Source organism: Gadus macrocephalus, chromosome 9 (assembly GCF_031168955.1).
Source record: "Gadus macrocephalus chromosome 9, ASM3116895v1".
Taxonomy (NCBI): domain Eukaryota; kingdom Metazoa; phylum Chordata; class Actinopteri; order Gadiformes; family Gadidae; genus Gadus; species Gadus macrocephalus.
In genome coordinates, this window is record NC_082390.1 from 4,963,672 (window position 1) to 4,986,432 (window position 22,761).

A 22,761-nucleotide genomic window follows, 5' to 3' on the forward strand; every position below is an offset into this window, starting at 1 on the left:
ACACACACACACACACACACACACACACACACACACACACACACACACACACACACACACACACACACACACACACACACACGATCACACATCCATGCACATTCAAGTCTGTTTTCCAGACCCACGCCCTGAATGTCACCCATGTCTTGTGTCACATTATTTCTCAGGTTAAGGTTTCCTTCAGAGCCAAACATCACAGGGGCCGCGGGACCGAGGGATACTATTTGTTTTTCTGAAGGCAACTTTCAAGTCACACAGTGTAAGATGTAGCCCCTCCCAGATAGCAGGCGGGACGTTCTGAATTCAAAAAGCTCCATAACAGTGTTCTGTCCAATCTCACTGGCTGTAGCCTAGCTCAGCTGGCTAGGTGGCGTGAGTGGGAGGGGCTTTGGGAGTAGGATTCTTGTCAACAAAGAGAGAGATACGGGCTGGCCAGCATTTGTTGTCTGTAGAATATATCAGTCATTAGATGTGATTTTATTGATTACTTTATTGAAATCACTATCGATCAGCTTTGACTACAGATATGTCCAGGTAAGCTACCAGCTAGTTGAAATGTTGCACATTTCGAATTTAAGGACAGAGACTTATAAGGTCTACAGTTGCATTTAAACACACAGAACTGTTTCAAGGGGGAAGGACAGTATAGCAATCAGGGTGTTTTGCTCACCACTAAAAGGAACCGGTTCAATCCCCGATGTCTGCGGCTGTCTGACCTGTCGTCCTCCCAGAGTAGCTCCTGCATCTGCTCCTTAGTGAGATACTCTGAAATCACTGGAAGTCCCTTTGGGTAAAAGCGCAGACTTGTCTCGCAGGCTTTGCGTGCTTGTTATTTTTTTCGGTTTGCTTTGCTTTGCGCTAAGCCTTGATGTAATCATAGTGTTCGTCTCTCTCTGACCTATGGGTGACCCAGCTCTGCCCCTCACATACGGGCTGGGTCGGCCATCACAGCCTGGTGCTCGTAGGAGTCCTCCAAAACCAGAGGACTCCAACACGGAGTGGAACGAGTGCCAAGAGCAACACTGCATTTCTTTGGTTATGGAATGGGACTGCACAGATAACAGAAACATTAAATGGTACAAACCCCGGTCTGGGGGCGTTGGTTGGAACGAGTCAAAGCCACAATGTCATGATGAAGAATTTTTATGTTGTATTTATCTTGATTAATTATGATGAATAACAAGCCACTCAGCCTTTATTTCTCATAGGAAATGATGCATGGCACTTTCTTTGGATGACTTGGCACATCATACTTTTATCTATAATCCACTTTTCATTGTTGTTTGGTTTATTTGCATTTTCATGCAGTAGCTGTAATTATAGGCCATGATTATAAAAACTGGTTTGTGTGTCTGTGTGTGTGAGTGTGCGTGTGTCACCATAATACATAGCATGCGTACGAGTGTGGGTGTGTGTGTTTGTGGTTGTGTGTCATTGTGTGTTTGTGTGTGTGACATGGATTTGTTTAAGAATCTGTCTTGCATGCGTCTCTGTGTGTTTTGTGTTTTTGTGTGTGTGTTTGTGTTTGTATTTATATGTGTGTTCGCTTGCGGTTTCATCGGAATCCAATGTGTCATTCAACCCAGCTTGAATTTGGCCCATTTTATTCCAGCCTGATAAGATTAGGGTCACACAAACAGACAGCCGTATCGCAGAAAACAAACAGGCAAAGAAAACCTACCGACATCTGGGTGACCCATTCCACAAGATTATTTTCAGATAATCCTGTCAAACGCCCCCACCCCCCTCACATCCCCCGCAAACCCAGACCCCGCCAATTTTTTTTTTTGCTGGCCCAGCTGTAACCTTCAAATATCATCCAGATGTTGAAATTATGAAGAGTGATAGCTCTGGATCCAAACGTTAGCGTTTGCTTGGTTGGATCCTGTACACACACACAAACACACACACACACACACACACACACACACACACACACACACACACACACACACACACACACACACACACACACACACACACACGAACACACACACACACACACACACACACACACACTACCAGAGCTGGTGTTCCGGTGTGTTCCGTCTTCACAATAGCATTTTAGGCCACGATATTGACAGGTCATTAACTCACGAAGGTTTGAGCCATCAGGCGTGTCCCGTGACGCTCGTCTCCGTCCCTTGTCCTTCCCTATCCTCTGTGTTCTCCCGGGGGCTCCACAGTACCCCCCGATTAAATAGATAATAATGCATCGGTCTGATCCCACCGCCCCAAATCATATTGACCTAACGTGGGAAACTGGGTTCTCGTGTGTACCACGTCCGGCGTCCGGATGTGACACACACGCACACACACACACACACACACACACACACACACACACACACACACACACACACACACACACACACACACACACACACACACACACACACACACACACACACACACACTGCCATACGCACGGTACCAGGCCTCGGAGGACCAAGGTCCGCCGCCCCGCACGGCACACAATGACGAGGCCACGGCTGGTCGCTCAAGTTCAACTGATCTGCATGTTGTTAGGAGCCAGTGGACCGTCCCCAGGGCCTGTCTGCTCTCTCTCTCTCTCTCTCTCTCTCTCTCTCTCTCTCTCTCTCTCTCTCTCTCTCTCTCTCTCTCTCTCTCTATCACTCTCTGTCTCTCTCTCTCTCTGTCTCTCTCTCTCTCTCTCTCTCTCTCTCTCTCTCTCTCTCTCTCTCTATCACTCTCTCTCTCTCTCTCTCTCTCTCTCTCTCTCTCTCTCTCTCTCTATCACTCTCTCTCTCTCTCTCTCTCTCTCTCTCTCTCTCTCTCTCCCCTCTCCCCCCCCCCCCTAGACGTTTTATTTGTCTAGGTGGCGGTCTTTATCTCTCTTTCTCCCCCCTCGCGCTCACTGTCCTCTCCTTTCTCCCGCCCCGTCTCGCCTCTCCTCTCTCCGTCTGTGTCACTTTAGAGCTCTCTCTCTCTCTCTCTCACGTTTCCGATTGTGACGCCCGATCCGCGGATCACTGCGTCCTGCTCTCTGCTTTCAGGGAGCGATCGCGCCGCACCGCCTTCTTTAGCGTTGCGTTGCAGGGGGATTGATTGACGGGCGGTTGTTCTGGAGCAGGGGGGTTGTCGCGGCGATGCCGGTGTTGTTGCAGCAGCGGGGGGCCGGCGGGGTAGGGTTTCTCCAGCGAGGGGCAGTCGGAGAGCAGCCGGTTCAAGTGCTCACACAGAAGGGCCACCCACGTGGAGCCGCGCCGTTACTGACGGCTGAGGGGCTCAATATTATGCCATACGTGGTGGAGACCTCCGTCACGCACGCACGCACGCACGCACGCACGCACGCACGCACGCACGCACGCACGCACGCACGCACGCACGCACGCACGCACGCACACACACACACACACACACACACACACACACACACATACACACACACACACACACACACACACACACACACAGATATCTACCGAGACGCAAACCCTGCCTAAATGGATGCACAGGTGCCCAAAGAGATGGGGCCGCATAAATATTCCAAATAGATCCTCAGGTCCTTTTCTAATCTGCAGTTTTTCGGTCGGTTTTTGCCTTGCACATGATGCAGAAAGGCCTGTAGCGCACACAATGACTCGCAGCGGCAGTCTGCCCTGTAGGCAGCGGCTCTGGGGAAAATGGAGGTCGGTTAGAGCAACTTCTGAACATCATCAAGCCTTTGACCCCTGTCTAAATATGAGCTGTGATCGCTCCCAGGTTATCTCCACATCTGTATCAGCACTGTGGTGGGTGGGCTCACTCGTGGCAGACCACCTCCAGGTCTCCCCGTCTGCAGACGAGCCCATCCCTGTCATATCGGGTATCCACACTGATTGATTACAGTCCCAGCCCCTGTACTGCTCGTGGATTGGGCCAGACGTTTCTGGAGGGGGGAAGTCCTCTCCATCAGAACCAGAACACAAGAACGTTCACCCACGCTAGGGAATTATCCCGGTATGTTTGCGCGTGGAAGACGATTGCAAAACGTAGAGAACAGACATCTCTCTAAAGACACCCTCTTCCATCGCCAGGATTGTCTCTAACAGTTTGTGTGTGTGTGTGTGTGTGTGTGTGTGCGTGTGTGTGTGTGTGTGCGTGTGTGTGTGTGTGTGTGCGTGTTTCTGTGTGCGTGTGTTGTGCTTCACAGGAGATCGTGCTGGTGCTGTTCTTCGGCACGGAGTACGTGGTGCGCCTGTGGTCGGCCGGCTGCCGCAGCAAATACGTGGGCCTGAAGGGCCGGCTTCGCTTCGTCAGGAAGCCCATATCCATCATAGGTGCACCTGGAGTCCCCCTTTGTCCCCGCCCCGCCCGCGCACCCACCCAGTGACACACACGACATTGTTGTGTTTTACAGTCACATCTAACACGGGAGCCGCCCCTGAATGGGCCGGCGTTCCATTTCCCACGGGAACTCTGCTTCCGAGGAAATCGTTGTGGTTTTGGTTTCTGAATAAGAACAACGCAACTTTTTGTCCGACTAAAGGACAGGATTTTGTGGTTTTGTTTTTGTTTGTTTTGTTTTTGCCGTTTTAGATTCTTTCATCGTATTCTTTATACTATTTGTGAGTAATTGTCTTGTTGACTATGGTTGATTTCACACCTTTTAAGTATGTTCTTTCTTCCTTTCTTTCTCTCTTTCTTTCTGTATTTTCTTTGTCTAGATCTGATAGTGGTCATGGCCTCGGTCATTGTGCTCAGTGTCGGCTCTAATGGACAAGTATTTGCCACATCCGCCATCAGGTACTGTGGCGAGCACATTATCATTGTTTTCCCCCCTATTTTGAAACAACAATCTCATGTAAAACTACAATAATCAAATCTAAAACTACAATAATCTCATCTAAAAATACAATAAACTGATCAGAAAGTACAACACATTGGCTGTGGGTTGCAGGGGGATCCGCTTCCTCCAAATCCTGCGCATGCTGCATGTGGATCGCCAGGGAGGAACGTGGAGGCTTCTGGGATCTGTAGTCTTCATGCACAGACAGGTAGGAACATTACTACTGCTAATACTACTACTAAGGAGTTTCACACAGTGGAATCAAGAAGTGGTGACCATGGTACATGTTACTAAGCTTCACCATTTCAAGGGTTTTTAACTCAAATTGATTGTGAAATATAGTGTTCTTTTCGTGAAGATCATGCTCCTGAAACTCTTGGCTTTTTGCTTTAAAATATGCATTGACCTATAACTTGTTGGTCAACTTTAATTACAGTTTAATTAAAAGTGACATTTCACCATTGTTGTTTGTTATTTAGTTCTTTTTTTACACAGTAGTAACACTTACTAGCATTAAGTGTGACAAAACAATCTGGTAGAGACCAATAAACACTACCAACTTCTTAAACTTAAAAAAGACAACTATAGAAATATAGTTGGCTTTATCGTGGCCTCATTAGGGATATAACATGGTTATGGTCATCACATCTAGCAGCCAAGAGCTAGTTAGATTTTAGCTAGGAGCTCAGAGCTTCTCAAACGGCTTCCCATCCTAATCACCCCCAACATGCAAACCGTGTGTCTTATTCCACGTTTCTATGACCAAATAAGGCTTCCCTGAGGTCACTTCACCTTCTATAGACCGACCGTACGCGTCTCATCCAGCGTTTCTCTCTCTCGCTGTTGACCCTGCTGATTTCAGTCCCATTACAGCAGAGTCCACCGAACACATTCAAAGATACAGCCCTCTCTCTCACAAACACACACACACACATGCACGTATTTGCGCATGTGCACGCACACACACACACACACACACACACACACACACACACACACACACACACACACACACACACACACACACACACACAGAACACACCGACACTGCAACCAGACTTAGCTTTATAAGGTCGAAAAAAGAAAGTGAATCAAAGTTCCTTTTTATTTATTTTTTTCATAATTTGCTGTGCAGAAATGCATGATGGGATTTTTCCTGTCCTAATCCCAGAAGGCATGTGCTTGCGCGGATGGTGTCTTTGATGTCTCTGTGATGTGTGGTAGGAACAGCACCTGCCTCTGAAGGATTATGTGCGAAGGTCAAATAAATAACACGCAAGACAGTGCGGAATGGGCCGAGTGTAATCTTCTTCTTGGAGTGCGTTCCGCCATGGAAAGTCATCGGTTTTATCAATGGTTTTGATCCATGCACAGGAGGAGGAAAACTGCACTTTTTCTTGTCAGTGTGTTTATGTTTTTATTAATGGATATTTCAAGGAAATTACTATAAGTGCATAACTGAATAGTGTGTGCGTTAGTCTAGATGCCTGTGTATTTGCTTGGGTATCTGTATGCGTGCGTGCGTGCGTGTGTGTTCACGTGTTTGATGTGTTTGTGCATCTGTATGTTCATGTATGTGTGTGTGTGTTCACATGTGTGTATCTGTGTGCTCACCTGTGTGTATGGGCATCTGTATGTTCATGTATCTTCATGTGTGTGTGCGTGCGTGTGTGTTCACGTGTTTGAATGTGTTTGTGCATCTGTATGTTCATGTATGTGTGTGTGAGTGTGTGTGTGTGTGTGTGTGTGTGTGTGTGTGTGTGTGTGTGTGTGTGTGTGTGTGTGTGTGTGTGTGTGTGTGTGTGTGTGTGTGTGTGTGTGTGTGTGTGTTCACATGTGTGTATCTGTGTGCTCACCTGTGTGTATGGGCATCTGTATGTTCATGTATCTTCATGTGTGTGTGCGTGTGTGTGTGTGTGTGTGTGTGTGTGTGTGTGTGTGTGTGTGTGTGTGTGTGTGTGTGTGTGTGTGTGTGTGTGTTCACCTGGGTCTCCACAGGAGCTGATCACCACTCTGTACATTGGCTTCCTGGGGCTGATCTTCTCCTCCTACTTCGTGTACCTTGCCGAGAAGGACGCGGTGGACGAGGACGGCAAGACGGGCTTCGCCAGTTACGCCGACGCCTTGTGGTGGGGCGTGGTAAGACCCCCTCTCTGTGTCCAGGACATTGACGTTCACCTTTGACCTTTACCTTCATTAAGCCGACACGGTCCAACGCAGCTTGGTCACAAGGGAGGCTGTGAACAATCAAAGCATACGTTGAAAATCTGTGTGACTTTATTAATCACACATCATTATTTTTTCTTTTTGATGTTTCCATTTCTTAGTATCAGTTCAAATATAAGAGTGTTGATATGAATGGTGTCATCCGTTTCGCCTTCGTATTCTAACTGCAATAGTGAAACACTGTACGAGCAGAAAGCACAATCTAGCGCATCGCAGGCCGTAACTTTCAAATGATGAACTGTCACAATACACCCTCCCCACATGAATATCTCATATCTCTTATGATCTCGTTTGAGGTCAGAAAAAAACTGTTTCAATTTTTTTTAAAAGATAGGCTTTGAAAAGTAGTTCCGTAAAACCGAAAACAGCTTGTCTGGTTAAAACGTCTTTGATAAAAAAATAAATAAAAAAAAACGCTGCTATGAGGCGCCAGTTCTCCTCAGTTTGGCCGAGCTCAGTTCTATTCTGTCTACCCAAAGCAGTTAATTAAAATAGAATTGGAGGTGTGAGGTAATGAGGAACCTATGGCCACCTTGTGTATGGGATCAGTGGGCCACAAAGACATGGCAATAAGGCATTCACCCCTGGGCCCTTGGGGCATAAAGGAGCGCTGGAGCCCCGACACAACGTGTCAGTGGGCCTAATTAAAAGTGTAATTGTGGGATTGCAACCTTTTTGTAACGAGGCTTGGAGGGGGGTCGTGGGGGGGGCTCCTCTCTACACTCCTTGGAGAGTGGAGGGAAAGCTGTGATTTGGGACACACACACACACACACACACACACACACACACACACACACACACACACACACACACACACACACACACACACACACACACACACACACACACACCATACATAAACACACACACAAATACACACACAATGAGAGTTTGGCTGAGGAGTTGGCGGCTCTTTGTTTCGGGAGACTGTAAGCTTGAGAGTCGGACTGCTAACGTGCATGAAGAGTGTGTGTGTGTGTGTGTGTGTGTGTGTGTGGGCGCGTGTGTGGGTGTGTGCTAAAGGACAGGCCAATGGCGTGATTCATATGCCATGTGCCCCCTCAACCTTCTCTCTCACTCACTCACTCCCTCATTCTCACTCGCTCACTCTTCATATTAAATGGTATTACCTGTATGAAGGATAACTTGATGCAACTTAATCAACACACCGACTGGACCTTTGGTCGGTGGAGGGAGGACAGGTCATGTCAGCCGGGGGCCGCTGCTTAGACATCAGACGTCTGATACGAGTCTAATCCGCCATCAGCCCCAACACCGTCACCACCTTCACCTTCACCACCACTCGCCCACACCACCACCACCACCCTCCTCTACACCACCCCCTACCCCGCCGCCACCACCTCCACCATCATCACCACCACCACTCCCCCTACACCACCCGCTACCCTCTACACACCATCGCCCCCTCCACCACCACCACCACCACCACCACCACCACCACCACCACCACCACCACCACACTCCCACCCCCTTCACCCTCACCCCTTGTCACCCACCTCCTCGCACCCTATCTTGTTGAACCCCAAAGCCCTCTTTATTTTGAACTATCTCACATTACACCGAGGGTGCTTCTGAGTGAACGTGGAGCGGCACTCCTCTCTGAATACCCCCCCCCCCCCCCCCCCCCACCCCGATTGGCTCAGGGCTCAGGAGCCGGGGTGTACGTGTCTTTTTTGTTGTTGTTTCATTTCGATTCGCTCTCCTCGTCCAGCGAATTCCTTGTGCTTGGAGGGGATCAGTGTATGGGAATCGTATTCCCATTAAGGAGAAGAGGCCCTCGAATGGCCCGGCCCATCCCGGTGATGGAGGCCTGCCAACCGGCCCGATGATGAACTTTGGCCGCCATTGTCAGCTCTCTTTCATAGTCTACAGTGGAGGGGCTCGGCAACACTGTCGATTGTGTAGTCATTATCACCCCCTTGAGGTTTCATTAAACCCGCGCCCAGAGATGTTGGAGTTGGTAGTGTGAACGTGTTTCAGGATTGTTTCTCATTTTCTCTCTTGAATAGTGTAGCTTGATTCAAGTTTTAGCCACTTATTTTACTTTGCTTCAACCAAACTTGGTTTTTTGGATGGATGGTGTGTACATAATTAATCCTTCACGGAACCTTTGGTCATTACAGCAGTAGATGATATAACTAAATATGAATGGAAAAGATAATGTAATGTATAAAAAGTGCAGTGCAAAGGACATTGAAATGTGCAATGTCTTTCTCCTGTCTCTAGGTGACTGTCACCACCATCGGTTACGGCGACAAGATACCGCAGACGTGGGTTGGCAAAGCCATCGCCTCCTGCTTCAGTGTGTTCGCCATCTCCTTCTTCGCACTGCCTGCTGTAAATACCACTTCCTGTTGTGCTGACGCTCAGACGCTCGTCTGCCACACCTGTGCTCTCTCGGCACAGACTTGACATTAGCTCACAACCACAGGAAGCGGAACTGCAGGAAACTGAACTTTTTTTAGTTTTTGTCTAACCCTTTAATGAAACCACTCTATGCACAATTGGTATTTCTTTATTTATGTTTTATTCGATTACTTAGAAATGTATATAATCGTATCATTTAAATGGAGCAATGCACATAGAGTGCAAATACAGCCAGGTTGTATAAGAATGTCTCTTTTGGACACAACAATTATTTAGCTTGGGGCTCAAAGGTGAAGTGTGCAGGATTTTGTGGCATCTAGCACTGAGGTTGCAAATTGCAGCCAACTGAATATCCCCTGCTCCCCCCCCCCCCCCCTTTTTGCAACGACTTAGAGGAAGCTGCAGTGGCCTGTGCTGCCTTGTAATGCACATTGAAAACCTTTTCATTCAGTGTTCGATTCCAATTTTTTTATTCATCCACTAATTGACGCATACTTATGAATATTATATTCCATTTCTGCCTGGCCCGTTTTGCTAAAACGCCACTTCACGATACACACTGCACCTTTAAGTCCTCCCAACACTCGTTCAGCCTCTCAGTATAACGCTGTGGTCCCCGTGTGTAGGGCATCCTGGGCTCGGGGTTCGCTCTCAAGGTGCAGCAGAAGCAGAGACAGAAGCACTTCAACAGGCAGATCCCCGCGGCCGCCTCCCTCATACAGGTAGTCGACGCCGCTGTGAGGCTCACACGCTCACACGTTCACACGTTCACACGTTCACTCACCCCAGACGGGTGGCACGACCTGTTTGAATGGGGACACCTCAGGCTGGAGGGCTCCCACAAAGGAATGTCCCGGAGGTGGTAGTAGCATAAACTAACAATTAACTTGCCATTCATGTTAACTAGGGTTTGAATTAGGGCTGGGCGAAGATTAAAAGTTTAGTATTGGGGAGTTACCTCGCGATTAATCGCGCTTTTAAAATTATAGTTGAAATCCACTCCAGTTGAAGTTAAATGAGATGATCAAATGGAATGACACATTATCAATTATACCAAATGTTCTGAATAAGCAAAAACTAGACCAAGTGATCTTGAGGGAGTTTTATTGACTCACTCAGTGTGGGTTGAATATGAAACTGACATTCTGCGTGCATTAATGTGTCAATTTGAATTAATCGTGTTAAAATAAGATTGCATTAACGCGCAATTAACGCGTTCACTTGCCAAGCCCTAGTTTTAATTGATGCATTACCCGATTAATGAATGTTTAAACGAATGCCTTAGTTGACATTTGGGGAGTGTGTGCGTGTGCGGATGATTAAGTAGCCTCACCTGGCCGGGTCTGATTAGACTATAGGGCTGGGTGAGGCTGCACACCTGTTGAACATTGGGTAATCAGTGTGCACAGGTTAAACCAGCCATGCCCACACACACTCGGGGAGAGATCTCCTGGATGGCAACATGGAGCACCCGGCCATGTGTCATCGTACCATGTACCAATACTTACAATGAACCGGATTTCCAACCCCACCACTCTGCCTTCTTGTCTAGAGGAGCCCAATAAAAGTCAGCTAGGTGGAGTGTAATCTGCCATCATCCACAAACACTCCAGTGAGTCTCTGATCCCTGTTGAGAAATCTCGACGTATAGTAGTATTTAACACTTGGGTCGTGTAGTAGTAGTAGTGTTTTCAACAATAGTAGTTCTCATGTCAATAATACAATTGCCACCCAACATTGTTGAATATCCTTCATGCTAAAACACCATTAGCATTTACAAAATCCTTCTGATCAGTGTTCAATGTCAACCGATACCTGAAGATATATGAATACACATATAATTGACCAAATGTTCTCCTCCTCGCCTTGGTTGGATGCGCTGTGTCGCCCTTAACAGACCCTATGGAGGTGCTATGCAGCCGAGAAGACAGACTTCTGCCCGGCCACGTGGAAGATGTACGTCCTCAGCAAGGAGTCCACCCCCCCTGTCCACGCTGACAGCGCCAGCCCCAACGTCATTAGGCTCAACTTATCTGTAAGTACAGCTTCACTAACCCCTGCTATGGGAGACTGGTGGGCTGACTGGTGGGAAAAACGAATGGTCACTGATTTTTATAATGACGATGGACACCGGTAGAGACACATGCACGCACACACGCGGTCCCACACGTACGCACCCACTGATGCACACGTGCACACACACGCACGCAAACGCACACAGTCACGCACACGCACACAGTCTGGCACACACACACAGTCACGCTCCCACATTTGCATAAAGCATACATGATATCATTTCGATTTACTCACAATAGACTCACATGGAGTCTAATGCACGCCTGGTTTTTCCCAATCAATGGAGACACCAAAAGAGTGGCCGGGGTTGAATAGTAAAGCAGATTTGCATATTTCTCCTTGAAACGGCTCTCATTCTGTGACAATATTAGCTATGTCGCACCCTGTGATGCCTAGCACAAAGGAGCAAGTCAGGGTCCCACACACACACACACACACACACACACACACACAGGGAAGGACATGCATATCACAACACACATGGAAAACACACAGACACGCCCACAGAAACGCGCACACAGACACAGAAAGACCGACACACACACACACACCCAGGCTAGAGTCCACCAGAATGACTTGAGGCCTTTGTCTCCGCTGGACAAAGGCTCAGTCAGTTCAGATGATGTCATCACTGGCTTTCTCATGGGAGCAAACCTTTGTCTAGCTGAACAACAACATTGTTTAGCATCGCACCCACACATGTAGCGGAGAGCCAAGGCTGCTTCCGCTCTTTTCATTTGCACCATGTGACCGAGGGCACTGACTGTTCTTTTCTGTTCTCGCTCACCCGCTCGTTCTCTCTCTATCTCTCTGTCTCTCTTTATCTCTCTCTGTCTCTCTGTCTCTCTTTATCTCTCTCTCGCTCTCTCCCTATCTCTCTCTCTCTCTTTCTCTTTCTCTCCCTCTCGCTCTATCTCTCTTTCTCTCTCTCTCTCTCTATCTTTATCTCTCTCTCGCTCTCTCCCTATCGCTCTTTCTCTTTCTCTTTCTCTCCCTCTCGCTCTATCTCTCTCTCTCTCTCTCTGTCTATCTTTATCGCTCGCTCTCTCTCTCTCTCTCTCTCTCTCTCTTGCGCTCTCTCTCTCTCGCTCTTTCTCGCTCGCTCTCTCTTGTTCTGTTTCTCACCTTCTTTCTCTTGTGTCAAACCCACTTGCTCTCTTCGTTTCCTCCACCTTCTCACATCAGAGAGTACTCTCTGTATTAACCACTTTGACCTTTTGTTTAACCGTTTGTTCCACTTCCTCTTTGTTGCATATTTAATTTGTCTCTCTATGGTCTCTTTCTACTCGCAAACACAGTTTTTCTCTCTCTATCTCTCTCTCTCTCTCTCACTCTCACTCTCACTCAAACACACAAATCTTCCCACTGTCTCTCTCACTCGTGTTCCCTTTCCTTATGAGTCAGTCAGTGCTGCGGTATTTAGACTGACCTTTTGGCCACTTATCAATGCCTGGGATCTCGATCCCCTGAGTCCGAGAGGCTGAGTTCCTATAAAGGCCATGTCCAGGACGTTGGCAGCTCGGAGGAGAAAGTTTGGCGGGTGGGGAGTTCAGCGTGCAGTTTCCGAGGAATTGACTGACACACGCAGAGCTCTGACCTCACCTGGCCCTAACGGAGTCTCCAGGCAGAGTGTCTCTGGGGCTTAACACTCTGTGTTTAGGCCTTAAGACAGGCCAGCTGACCCCCATTAGACCTACATGATGTCATAGCTGTAGGATACCATTTTCCAGCCGTGGCATTAAAACCTGAGTGTCCCGTTGCTGGCATATCCTACGACCTGGCATTTCCTCTCAATGTTATCCTGGACTGACACGTCGTAATGTGAAATGAAGTGTAAAATGTTTTATTGAGGATTTTGGGGTGTTTTTTTTCTTTCACCATCAGGAAAAATGATTTAAGTCGATCTGACAGATTCCATGAGCACGGTTTTCGCCCAAGTTGCAGTGGTTTTGTCCTGTCCCAAGAGTGGTTTTATCCTGCCCCAATTAACATTCACACTTTTGAATGTTAATTAAGCCAGGGGATCAATGAAAATCCACCATATTATTTGAGTTAGTGATCATTTCACCATAGCACAATCCTTATTCGTAACACTTTGCATTCATAACACTTTCTATACATGAGAATAAACAGACTGCTGCTTTATAGACATGCATGTGTACAGCCCTTTTTTATCACAATCTCAAATCGAGCTCTGAAGGTGATGCCTCTCTCACCGCCACAGAGACGAGGCACCAGGAAGAGGCTGAAGCTGGCCAGGGGCCTGAGCACCAGGGGCCCGTCGACGGAGAGGGGCGTGGCCATCCCCCAGATCACCTACGACCACATCCAGGAGACGGAGGACAAGAAGGACATGTCCTTCTTCCTGGAGGAGTCGGCGGGGACTGTGGAAGGTACGGGATTGCAGCAACCCTAATAAATCATCGATCCAGAGCTCCCCCGCCCGCATGCTCATCTCCACCCGCCGCCGAGATCACATCGCCCCAGTCCTCCACAACCTCCACAGGCTCCCGGTTCAATTTAGGATTCATTTAAAAATACTACCCACCACCTATACAGTCATGCATTACCTGGTCCCTCTCCGACCTCGTCTTACCCGTTGCCTCAGGTCCATGGATGCAACCGCGCTCAAAACCCCAAGGACCAAGCTTCGGACCTGGGGTGACAGGCCCTTCTGAGTTGCTGCACCCTCCCTCTGGAACTCCCTCCCCAACCACTTCAGACAGGCTAACACACTACCATCATTTAAACAGGCCCTCAAAACTCACCTTTTCATGATGGCTTTCAGCAAATAACCTCCTTCCCTTCTCTCTCCTTCCTCCTCTTAACTATTCCTTTAATCTCCTTATTTTAGTTTTATTGCTGCCAATTTTATTGTATCCTAGTTTTTCTTTTTACTTATATGTTCTTATTAAATGATTTATTTTGTGTTCACTCTGTAAAGTGTCTTTGTTTAAGTTTAATGTATTATTATCATTATAATTAAGGTAACGAAAGAAGCTACATAACGCGACCTGCGTGAGGTCGTCGCTCTCAGGTGAAGGGGACTTTCCACCACGGGTCTTTCCTTCCTTGTTACGAGAAGAGGAGCGTCTTTTATTTGTCCCGATCAGCCTTTTTTCCGCGCAGTGAGCTCAGACCTGAAAAGCTTCTGGGGAATTCACCAGATTCCTGGTTGTTTTTTTGGTCGTCGGGCGAAATGTCGAGGGCTTAGTCACAACTTAGAAATTCGAACTTTGATGAGATCCTTGATATCCTTTGTAAGCGTTATCTAATTATCTAGGTGTGTGGGACATTTCATTGCTATTTAGTCATTGTGAAGATTCTTTTAAACAAAGCGACTGACAGTGAATTTGGGCATTGAATCCAGTCTTAAACCTTTGAACTGGTGGCATTCTGTGTGCGTTTTTGTTTCTGTGGAGTTTGCATATTCCTGCATGATCTTGAATGTATGAGCTTTTCCCTCATGCGGCGACTGTTTCCCTTCAACCTCAAGATATTCTATGCTGGATGATCAGCTAAAAAAAGAAACCCTTGCTCATGTCAGACATCCAAAACACACAGCGGAAAGGTCAAGATAACTTTAATGCTGAAAGTCATGCTGGAAAATCTCTATGTAAGCAATATATCAATTCATAGCTGTATATTTCTATGAAGCATGGCCATACTTGCTGTTTTGCAGGGCTTTGCATGTTGGAATCTCTTGAGATTTAAAAGCGTGCAGTTTACTTCGTTCTTGTTAAGCCCGGAAGCCTCTGCGTGCAATGGGGATTAAAAGCAGAGATAGTTGCTTGAGTGCCGGTTCCTCATTCACACACAGTAAATCCAGACGCTCTCCTGATCCCCTTAGAGCCAAGATGGCTGACGCTCATGACGGCCTGGCCAGATGGCAGCCATTACTCTCCGTGGTGATTTGAGGTCAAGACTCCACCTTGTTTACCATTTGTGCACTTACATTAAGTAGAAAAACAAGCACACCGGTCTTTCAAAAGGAAATCACCTTCTGATACTGCGTTATATCCTTTCTACCCTAATGGACACGGTTATGCTTATAACTTGTATCCCTAAATTAAAGTCCCCTTTGGACTGGAATATTGTTTAATTACAGTCAATAAACACAAAGACCCCGCCTCCAATCTCTATATTTGCTGCTATCCGGTCTCTCCTGCTAAAGAGGTGACTAACCTCGGTGAGATTTTGCTGTGCGTTAGTCAGCCATGGTTGCACTGGGTGTGATTTGGGGGAAACACCGAGCTGATTGTTAGTGTGTTGGTTTGAGGGTTGTGTCGGCGTGTGAACTGTAGAATATTCACATAGGTGCAAAAAGCAGTTTCCTGTGTTATGTTGCCATGTTTGCTCAAAAGGCAACTCTAGGCCGAGTTTTTTTGAATGCTTTTTTCTGTCAAAGCATGATATTAAGATAAAAAAAAAAAGGACAGGAGTACAGATAATATAAACGGGAATCTCTTATAGGACTTGTAGATCTGACAGCTAGATTCAAGATATCAAGTTATGTATTTTGTTTAAGGACAGATTTTCCAATCAGTGGGTCACGGATTAAATAAAAAAAGCTGAGCTCCTTTATATACTTACTTTATCATCTGTTGTCATAATGTCACTGTTTGGAGAAAACAATCACTGTTCAAACAAATCCTCTCATGTATCTTACTCGGCAGCCATGGGGGTTATCAGGAAAACATTAGTTCAGTCTCGATGACAAAGCACCCAATGTTACAATCAAATATTTAGTCATTCTTCTATGAGGAAAAAATTAAAAATGTCCTCTTTTTATTTGACAGAAATATCAGCTGGCAAATAATAGGTGGTGGGATCCAGACATGACGCATGTGGACACAGAGTTCCTTGGCTAGGGGAGGAGGACAGGGGGAGACATGGAAGTCGTAAAGACGCGGGCCAAGCGCTCGCGCCTGTGGCTGGCTGGCGCTAATGATACTGCATGTAATGGCACGGCCCGCGCTGCAGACGCAGATATTAAACAGACTGGTGCTGCAGAGCTTTGCATCCAGGCTCGCCTGTTATTTATCATGACCCTGGCAGCCTTTATATATTTTTGTATATTTTCCTATATATATATGTGTATATATATACAAATGTTTTTTGTTTACATTTTGAATTGAGTATCAATTTGATTAACTTGGATAATGTTTACACATTTTGTGATTTTTATGTAAAAAAAAAACAAAACTCCAACTCATTTTGCTTCACAATCACACAAAGCCCTCACGTTCAGATCATGACATCATTTCCTGTAACCGTAGTGCGTTCATGCGTGTTCCGTCATGCAAATGATACCCCTGCCTTTGTGCCTAAGCGTCACCAGGATGTTTAGACAAGCAGGTGAGTCCATCTCCCCTGCCCCCCTTTCGTCCCTAACCATGGACTCCGAGCAAAGACACTTGGTATTTCCATTGTAAACGCAATGGGATGATGTCCCGGCCCGTTCGCTCTCTCGTTGGCTGAGGTCAGCTCCATTCTCTCTCCGGGTTTCTCATTTTGTCATCTCGCTGTTGAAACAACGAGTGGGGTTCCCTTTGTTTCGTAGGGGCTGTTTGTCTTGGCCAACGGCAGCAGAGACTCTTACAAAATGCAAACGTTATTGAGGTGAGATCACGACTGGGGTACCTCCTCGCTCCACTGCCAGTCTCTCTCTCTCTCTCTCTCTCTCTCTCTCTCGCTCTCTTTTCCACGTATTCCTGCGGGCTAATCATCCGCCTGTCCGTCTCTCTAATGTGGCCCAGACACCATTTTAATTAGTCTTTCTGGCTGGCTGGGCCTTTGTCCCCAACTGGACCGAACCAGAGCCAAGCAGAGAAATGCAGACACAGGGCTGGGGCCTGGCATGGCCTAGCATGGCGTGGCATAAACCCCCCCCCCCCCCCCCCCCCCTCCCCGCCGCCGCCCTAAACTAAACTGGGTGCCCTGCCAACAGCAGGGGTGAGGCGGGTGGGAACGGTAGTGAGGCTGGGGGACCCGGGGAAACCGTGGGGTGGGTGGTGGTTTAGGACCGGGGGTGGTGGTGGTGGTGGGTGATGGGTGCGAGCAGCGATTGTAAGGCTCCAGCGCTTGGAAATAAACTGGACATTGTGTGTCTCAGGCGACCTCCACCTCGCTGTCTGCCACTGCCTCGCGTCGCTGGGAGAATCTTTCAATGCAGCGCAATCTCTCCGTCTCTCGCTCGCTCTCTCGCTCGGCCTCGGCCATTCATGTACTCTTCCTCCTCCCCGTCCTCGTCTGTTAGTCTGTCTTCTCTTATGCGCTTGAGTTATTTTCTACTTTCCCTCTTGCTGATTCCTATATTTTATTATTTATCACTATTTGGACTTTTTGGACTCTCCCTCCCTGTCCCTCTTCTTCTATGTAAGGAACATACTGCGCTTTTGTGTACCGTAGTCTAAAAGCTAACATGCTCCTGTCCGTAACACAACGGTGAAGAGGCCAGTAAGAGGCCAATTACTCCAACAGCTCTGTTTCTCTCTACCTTGCTTTCTCTCCTACTTTCTCCCGCGCTTTATTTTCTATTCCCCTATTTCTCTCACTCTCTCTCTCTCTCCCCGGCTCTCTCTCTCTCTTTGGCTCTCTCTCTTCCGCATTGGACAATGTAAAACAAACTCTACGATGGAGCACGAGAGAGGTTTTGAATGGCTTCTGCTTGACTTGGAATGGCCATTCTGTTCGTGGAAGCAGATTTGCCTATCTGTCTCCCGCCCAACACAATGGAGTCCGGATGGATTGGTAGGGGAGAAGGGGGGGGGGGGGGGGGGGGCGCCATGTCAGGCTCTGGTGACAGGCTGCAGGTCAGGACCCCTCCACACATGTTGTTCTTTGCTGTTGTTGTAAGCCCAACCAGCAGTTTGGCCCAGCTGTGGTTGGAAGCAGAGAACTCCCTCTGTTGCTGATTCCCCCACTAAACGCTTTAGCAGGATTTAGTTCAGCTCACTGGCCATTTCCGTGATTGTAGGAGACGTGCTCAAATCAGTGTGAATTAAAAGAGAACAGAATGCTTGTTTGTGCAACGTGAGGCAGGGACGGACGTATGAGTAAACAGGAGGAAAAAAAATGTGTTTTCACTTTTCGTGGGAAAAAAACAATGGATAACTCATTGAGATAACATATTTTCGCCAAACTGTTAGGCGTGTGGGGTTTTCTGGATTATTAAATTATGTAAACAGCACGTTCATTCGAAATACAAAATTAATACCTCGGAAAGGAAAATGTTCTGTTTTTTTCTGTACGCAAGTATGCAAGGAGTTCTGCCACACTTTGCAAGCATGCTGATATACATTGAACACAATTATTCGGATACCAACTCATTACTATGCAGGGCCATCGCTCCACAAATCCGCAACAAACCATCTCCAGGAAACCTTAAGGCCCAATCCCATTTCTACCCCTTACCCCTTCCCCTTACCCCTTCAAAACAAGGGGGATGGGGAAGGGGAAGGGGTAAGGGGTAGAAATGGGATTGGGCCTAAATCCTCTGTATCTGAATCTGAAGACACGCATGAGATTGAACTTCTGGTTTTCATCACTTCATTTATTTCTGCTTTGTTTTGCATGAAACCAACAAGGACCCCCCGATCCCCCCTGGCCCCCCTTCACCTTGAGCTGCCCTGCCACTCCAGGTACTTCTTCACACCCTGGACCTATTTACATTTTCCTACTCGGTTTGACTTTGCGGCTGTGGTTCCTAACTCTACGTATCCGTGCTTCTCAAGCTTGTTTAACAGTAGATTGACGCTCCATTTACCCGACACGAAACGCTGCAACTTGCTGACAAGTGATCATTCAAATCATTTATTGAGATGAAATATAACCGAGTCTCGTTCCCCCCCCCCCCCCCCCCCCCACCCTCGCAGTGAAGAAGAGGGCGGAGAGACCGTCCCTCGGAGACCTCCGGGCCAACAGCATCACTGAGGAGCTGGACTTTGTGGGCGAAGACCTCCCGCGGCAAGGCATGAGCGACAGCTGCCAGTAAGTCTGACCGCGCGCGTGTGTGCGTATCTTTCTCCACCACCACCACCACCACTATCCTCCAACCTTGTCAACAACCCCCCCCCCCCCCCCGCCGCCCTCCTCCAACGCCCTCCACCGTCTCTCCCCTTCACCCCCAGTCGCCACCTCCTCTGGCACCCACCCCCGTACCATCCCTCCACCCTCAAACTCCTCCACCACCACCACCCTCCTCACCCACCCCTAACCTCCTCCATCGTAGGGCACTCTCCACCCCCTCCCCCACGCCCTTCCCTCCACCCTCCAACACCCTCCACCGACTCTACAGACCTGTTCACCTCATCCCCCCCCCCAAACACGGGCCCTTCATTCTAGTCTCTTTTCAGCTCCGGACCCCTATTCTCCCGGTGGGGGTCTTCGTACTTAGAGGGGGGGAAAAGGAGGGGAGTGGGGGGGGGGGGGGACCTTTGGTTTAATGGGGGTCCGAAACAGCCCCTCCAAACCGCGTTGTTTCTCTCCGCTGAGGGGGCTCGAGAGACCCTTGAGGGCCCGGGGCCATACCTGGTACAGGGAGTCATAAAGGGGGATTATCCCTTTTAGTCCTGGGGAAAATATCCATGAAAGCCCTCTTAATTGGTCCGGGGCTGTAGGGGAAGGTTACCGGATGGCTTGTTCCTACATGCGGATTGGAGCATTGGAAGGGTTGGGAGATGGAATGAGGCTGAATGCATGGAAGGTGAATGCTAGGAAAGTCAATGGAGTAAAGTGAGCGGTGCTGTATCGGTGATCCCTGTGCATGGCTGAATGCTGTATAGTTGAATGCTGTAAGGGTGAATACATAGAAGGAAACACAATGTAAGTGGGCGAGGGTTGGATGGGATAGCCAAGGGACAAAATGAGAACTATATACTGGAGCTGTATAAAAAGTTGTTCTAAACAGATGAGGTATATTGACCTTATATATATTCTTGACCTTGGGTGTTTTGAAAGGCGCCTCTAAATTAAATGTATTATTATTATTATTATTATATACAAGTGACTGCTATAAGGATGACTATATACAAGTTAACTCTATACAAATGAATGCTATAACAGTGAGGTATGCGAGTGAATGGTGACATTTGAAGGTGTTCCCTATATTAGTGGTTGCTTTATAAACGCTTGCTGTATAAGTGGATGCTATATGCCTGGTGGCTATGAAAGTCGTGGTTATATAAATGTTTAAGAGATATCTATGTAAGTTTTCCCTATATAAGTGAACACTTTATAAGAGGTCTCTATGTGAGTGATCGTTATATAAGCGATCTCTATATAAGAGATCTCTATAAGTGATGTCTATATAAATGATCTCTATATAAGTGATTGCTATAAAAGTGATCGCTGTATAAGTGGAAATCAAGTAGGGGAGCGCTTCTTTTGTGTTAATTTGGAGGACACTTGGCGAATAAGTTGGGTGGCGGCCATGAGGTGAATTCCCAACAGTTTGTTTTCAGATCAATCACTCGCCTGCTCCTCTGGCTGTCAAAGTGTGTCGTATCTCTGGTTGTTTTCTTTCCTTTCCTTTCTTTCTCCGCGCTGCCAAGTGTGGACAGCCAGCGATCGCTGTATTTGTTTCCCAAAGTTGAGCTTTCAACTGTCCTCAGTTGTGTTTACATGTGGGGCGAGCAATAGGGCGAGGGGTGGAGAGGGACTCTGGGCTGTTACTGTGTCAACAGTAACAGCCCAGAGTATTGTGGTCAATGCCATGTCCAGTGGTGTGGGAGAGGTGTGGGAGAGAGAGGGGGAGAGAGAGGGAGAGAGAGGGAGGGAGAGAGGGAGAGAGAGAGGGGGAGAGAGGGAGAGAGAGAGAGAGAGAGAGAGATGGAGAGAGAGAGAGGGAGGGAGGGAGAGAGAGGGAGGGAGGGAGAGAGAGAGAGAGAGAGAGAGAGAGAGAGAGGGAGAGAGGGAGAGGGAGAGAGAGAGAGAGAGAGAGAGAGAGAGAGAGAGAGAGAGAGAGTCCCACTTGAAACAAAGTCAACACAGTTATTGCAACTGTGTATTACTAGTATCTACTAGTCGGGCTACTCAATACATGTCCTGTTGAGTGAATTGCGTCCTGGGTAGCAGTGTTGTAGTTACTGGCATGTGCGTATTTTTGTATTTCTGTGAATTTAAATTCTCTTTAAATTCTTAAAGTGATGTGCTGAAAATGATTTTCTGTCGGTTATATGACACTGCCTAGATCCACTTACAGAGTACAAGGACATACGAGGAACTGGACTAGCACAAAAAGTGGTTGGCCTTGTTAGTTTGCATACAGTAGGTGGACTTGCGTTGTGCATTTGCCCAACGTGTTTCTGTCGGTTGCTTGTATGGGAAGTAGGGTGACATGTGCTATGTGGGACAAAAGAAGAGTTTTGATGGTTGTGCTTCGTGCAACAATTCTGGAGAGCATTGAGGACATGACTCTTTCGAACCGGTCATCGTTTGTGTGCACTGTATGTGGGCGTGGGTAACGTGTGCGTTACTGCGAAGAGTTAAGCCCGAGCGTTTATCATCTTTCATGTGTTTAACCTTTGACCCTGACCACCCATCCCCCCCCTTGGCTTACCTCATTTCCCCCCGTCCCCGTCCCCTGGATTTCAACTTCGTCGCTCCTCCCTGTGTAGTGAAAACAAACATCGTATCGCGGTTCAAATTCAAATATCATACGACTGTTAAAAAAGTTCCGATTGAATTTCTTATTTTCAAACCGCGTCCACTTTGTCTCTTTCTCACTCTCCCTCCTCTTCGTCTCTTCTTCTTCCTCACAGCCTGTTGACCAGCCCCCTTGCGGCCCCAGCCGAGGAACCCTTCTCCACATGGCACTTGAACTCCACAAGGTACCGTCCTCTCTTCCCTCTATAGCTGCCCTTTTCGCTCCCTCCCTCCCTCCCTCCCTCCCTCCCTCCCTCCCTGGCCTCTCCCTCAGCTCTCCTCCCTTCCCCATGAACCTTGTTTCAAATGTCAGGCGTGATGCTGGTCAAGAGGGACCATGGAAACTGAAAAAAAAGGTTTTCTGAAGGGTGACGGCCCGTGAAGAAATATCCGCCCGCCGGCGCACCCACGTTGACATATATCGGATTTAATTTGATATGGACACCACTCCTGGAAAATGTGATCGAGTCCGTCCTTCCCTATGTCCCAAAGTCCCTCTCGGGACTAGGTTTGGAATGAAAAACAAGTCCGTTCTGTACATTTGGTGCTTGCTGCGTTCGCTTGACCTCTGTCGCTCGGGAAGCCATGTTGATTTTTTTTATCTTGGCACAGTTTCTCCCGAATGTCCTG

At 47.7% G+C, this 22,761-nt stretch overlaps 1 protein-coding gene across 1 annotated transcript in view; it reads left to right on the forward strand.

Moving 5' to 3' along the window:
* The window catches only part of kcnq1.2 (potassium voltage-gated channel, KQT-like subfamily, member 1.2), a 78,968-nt gene that overhangs the window by 10,258 nt on the left and 45,949 nt on the right, over nt 1–22,761 (forward strand). Inside the window, exons 3-13 of the mRNA XM_060061562.1 lie at nt 4,157–4,283; nt 4,671–4,749; nt 4,904–5,000; nt 6,791–6,931; nt 9,268–9,378; nt 10,035–10,130; nt 11,306–11,443; nt 13,709–13,877; nt 19,074–19,127; nt 19,362–19,476; nt 22,248–22,316. Coding sequence (XP_059917545.1) covers nt 4,157–4,283; nt 4,671–4,749; nt 4,904–5,000; nt 6,791–6,931; nt 9,268–9,378; nt 10,035–10,130; nt 11,306–11,443; nt 13,709–13,877; nt 19,074–19,127; nt 19,362–19,476; nt 22,248–22,316 — 1,196 coding nt within the window. The remainder of the gene's footprint in view (nt 1–4,156; nt 4,284–4,670; nt 4,750–4,903; nt 5,001–6,790; nt 6,932–9,267; nt 9,379–10,034; nt 10,131–11,305; nt 11,444–13,708; nt 13,878–19,073; nt 19,128–19,361; nt 19,477–22,247; nt 22,317–22,761) is intronic.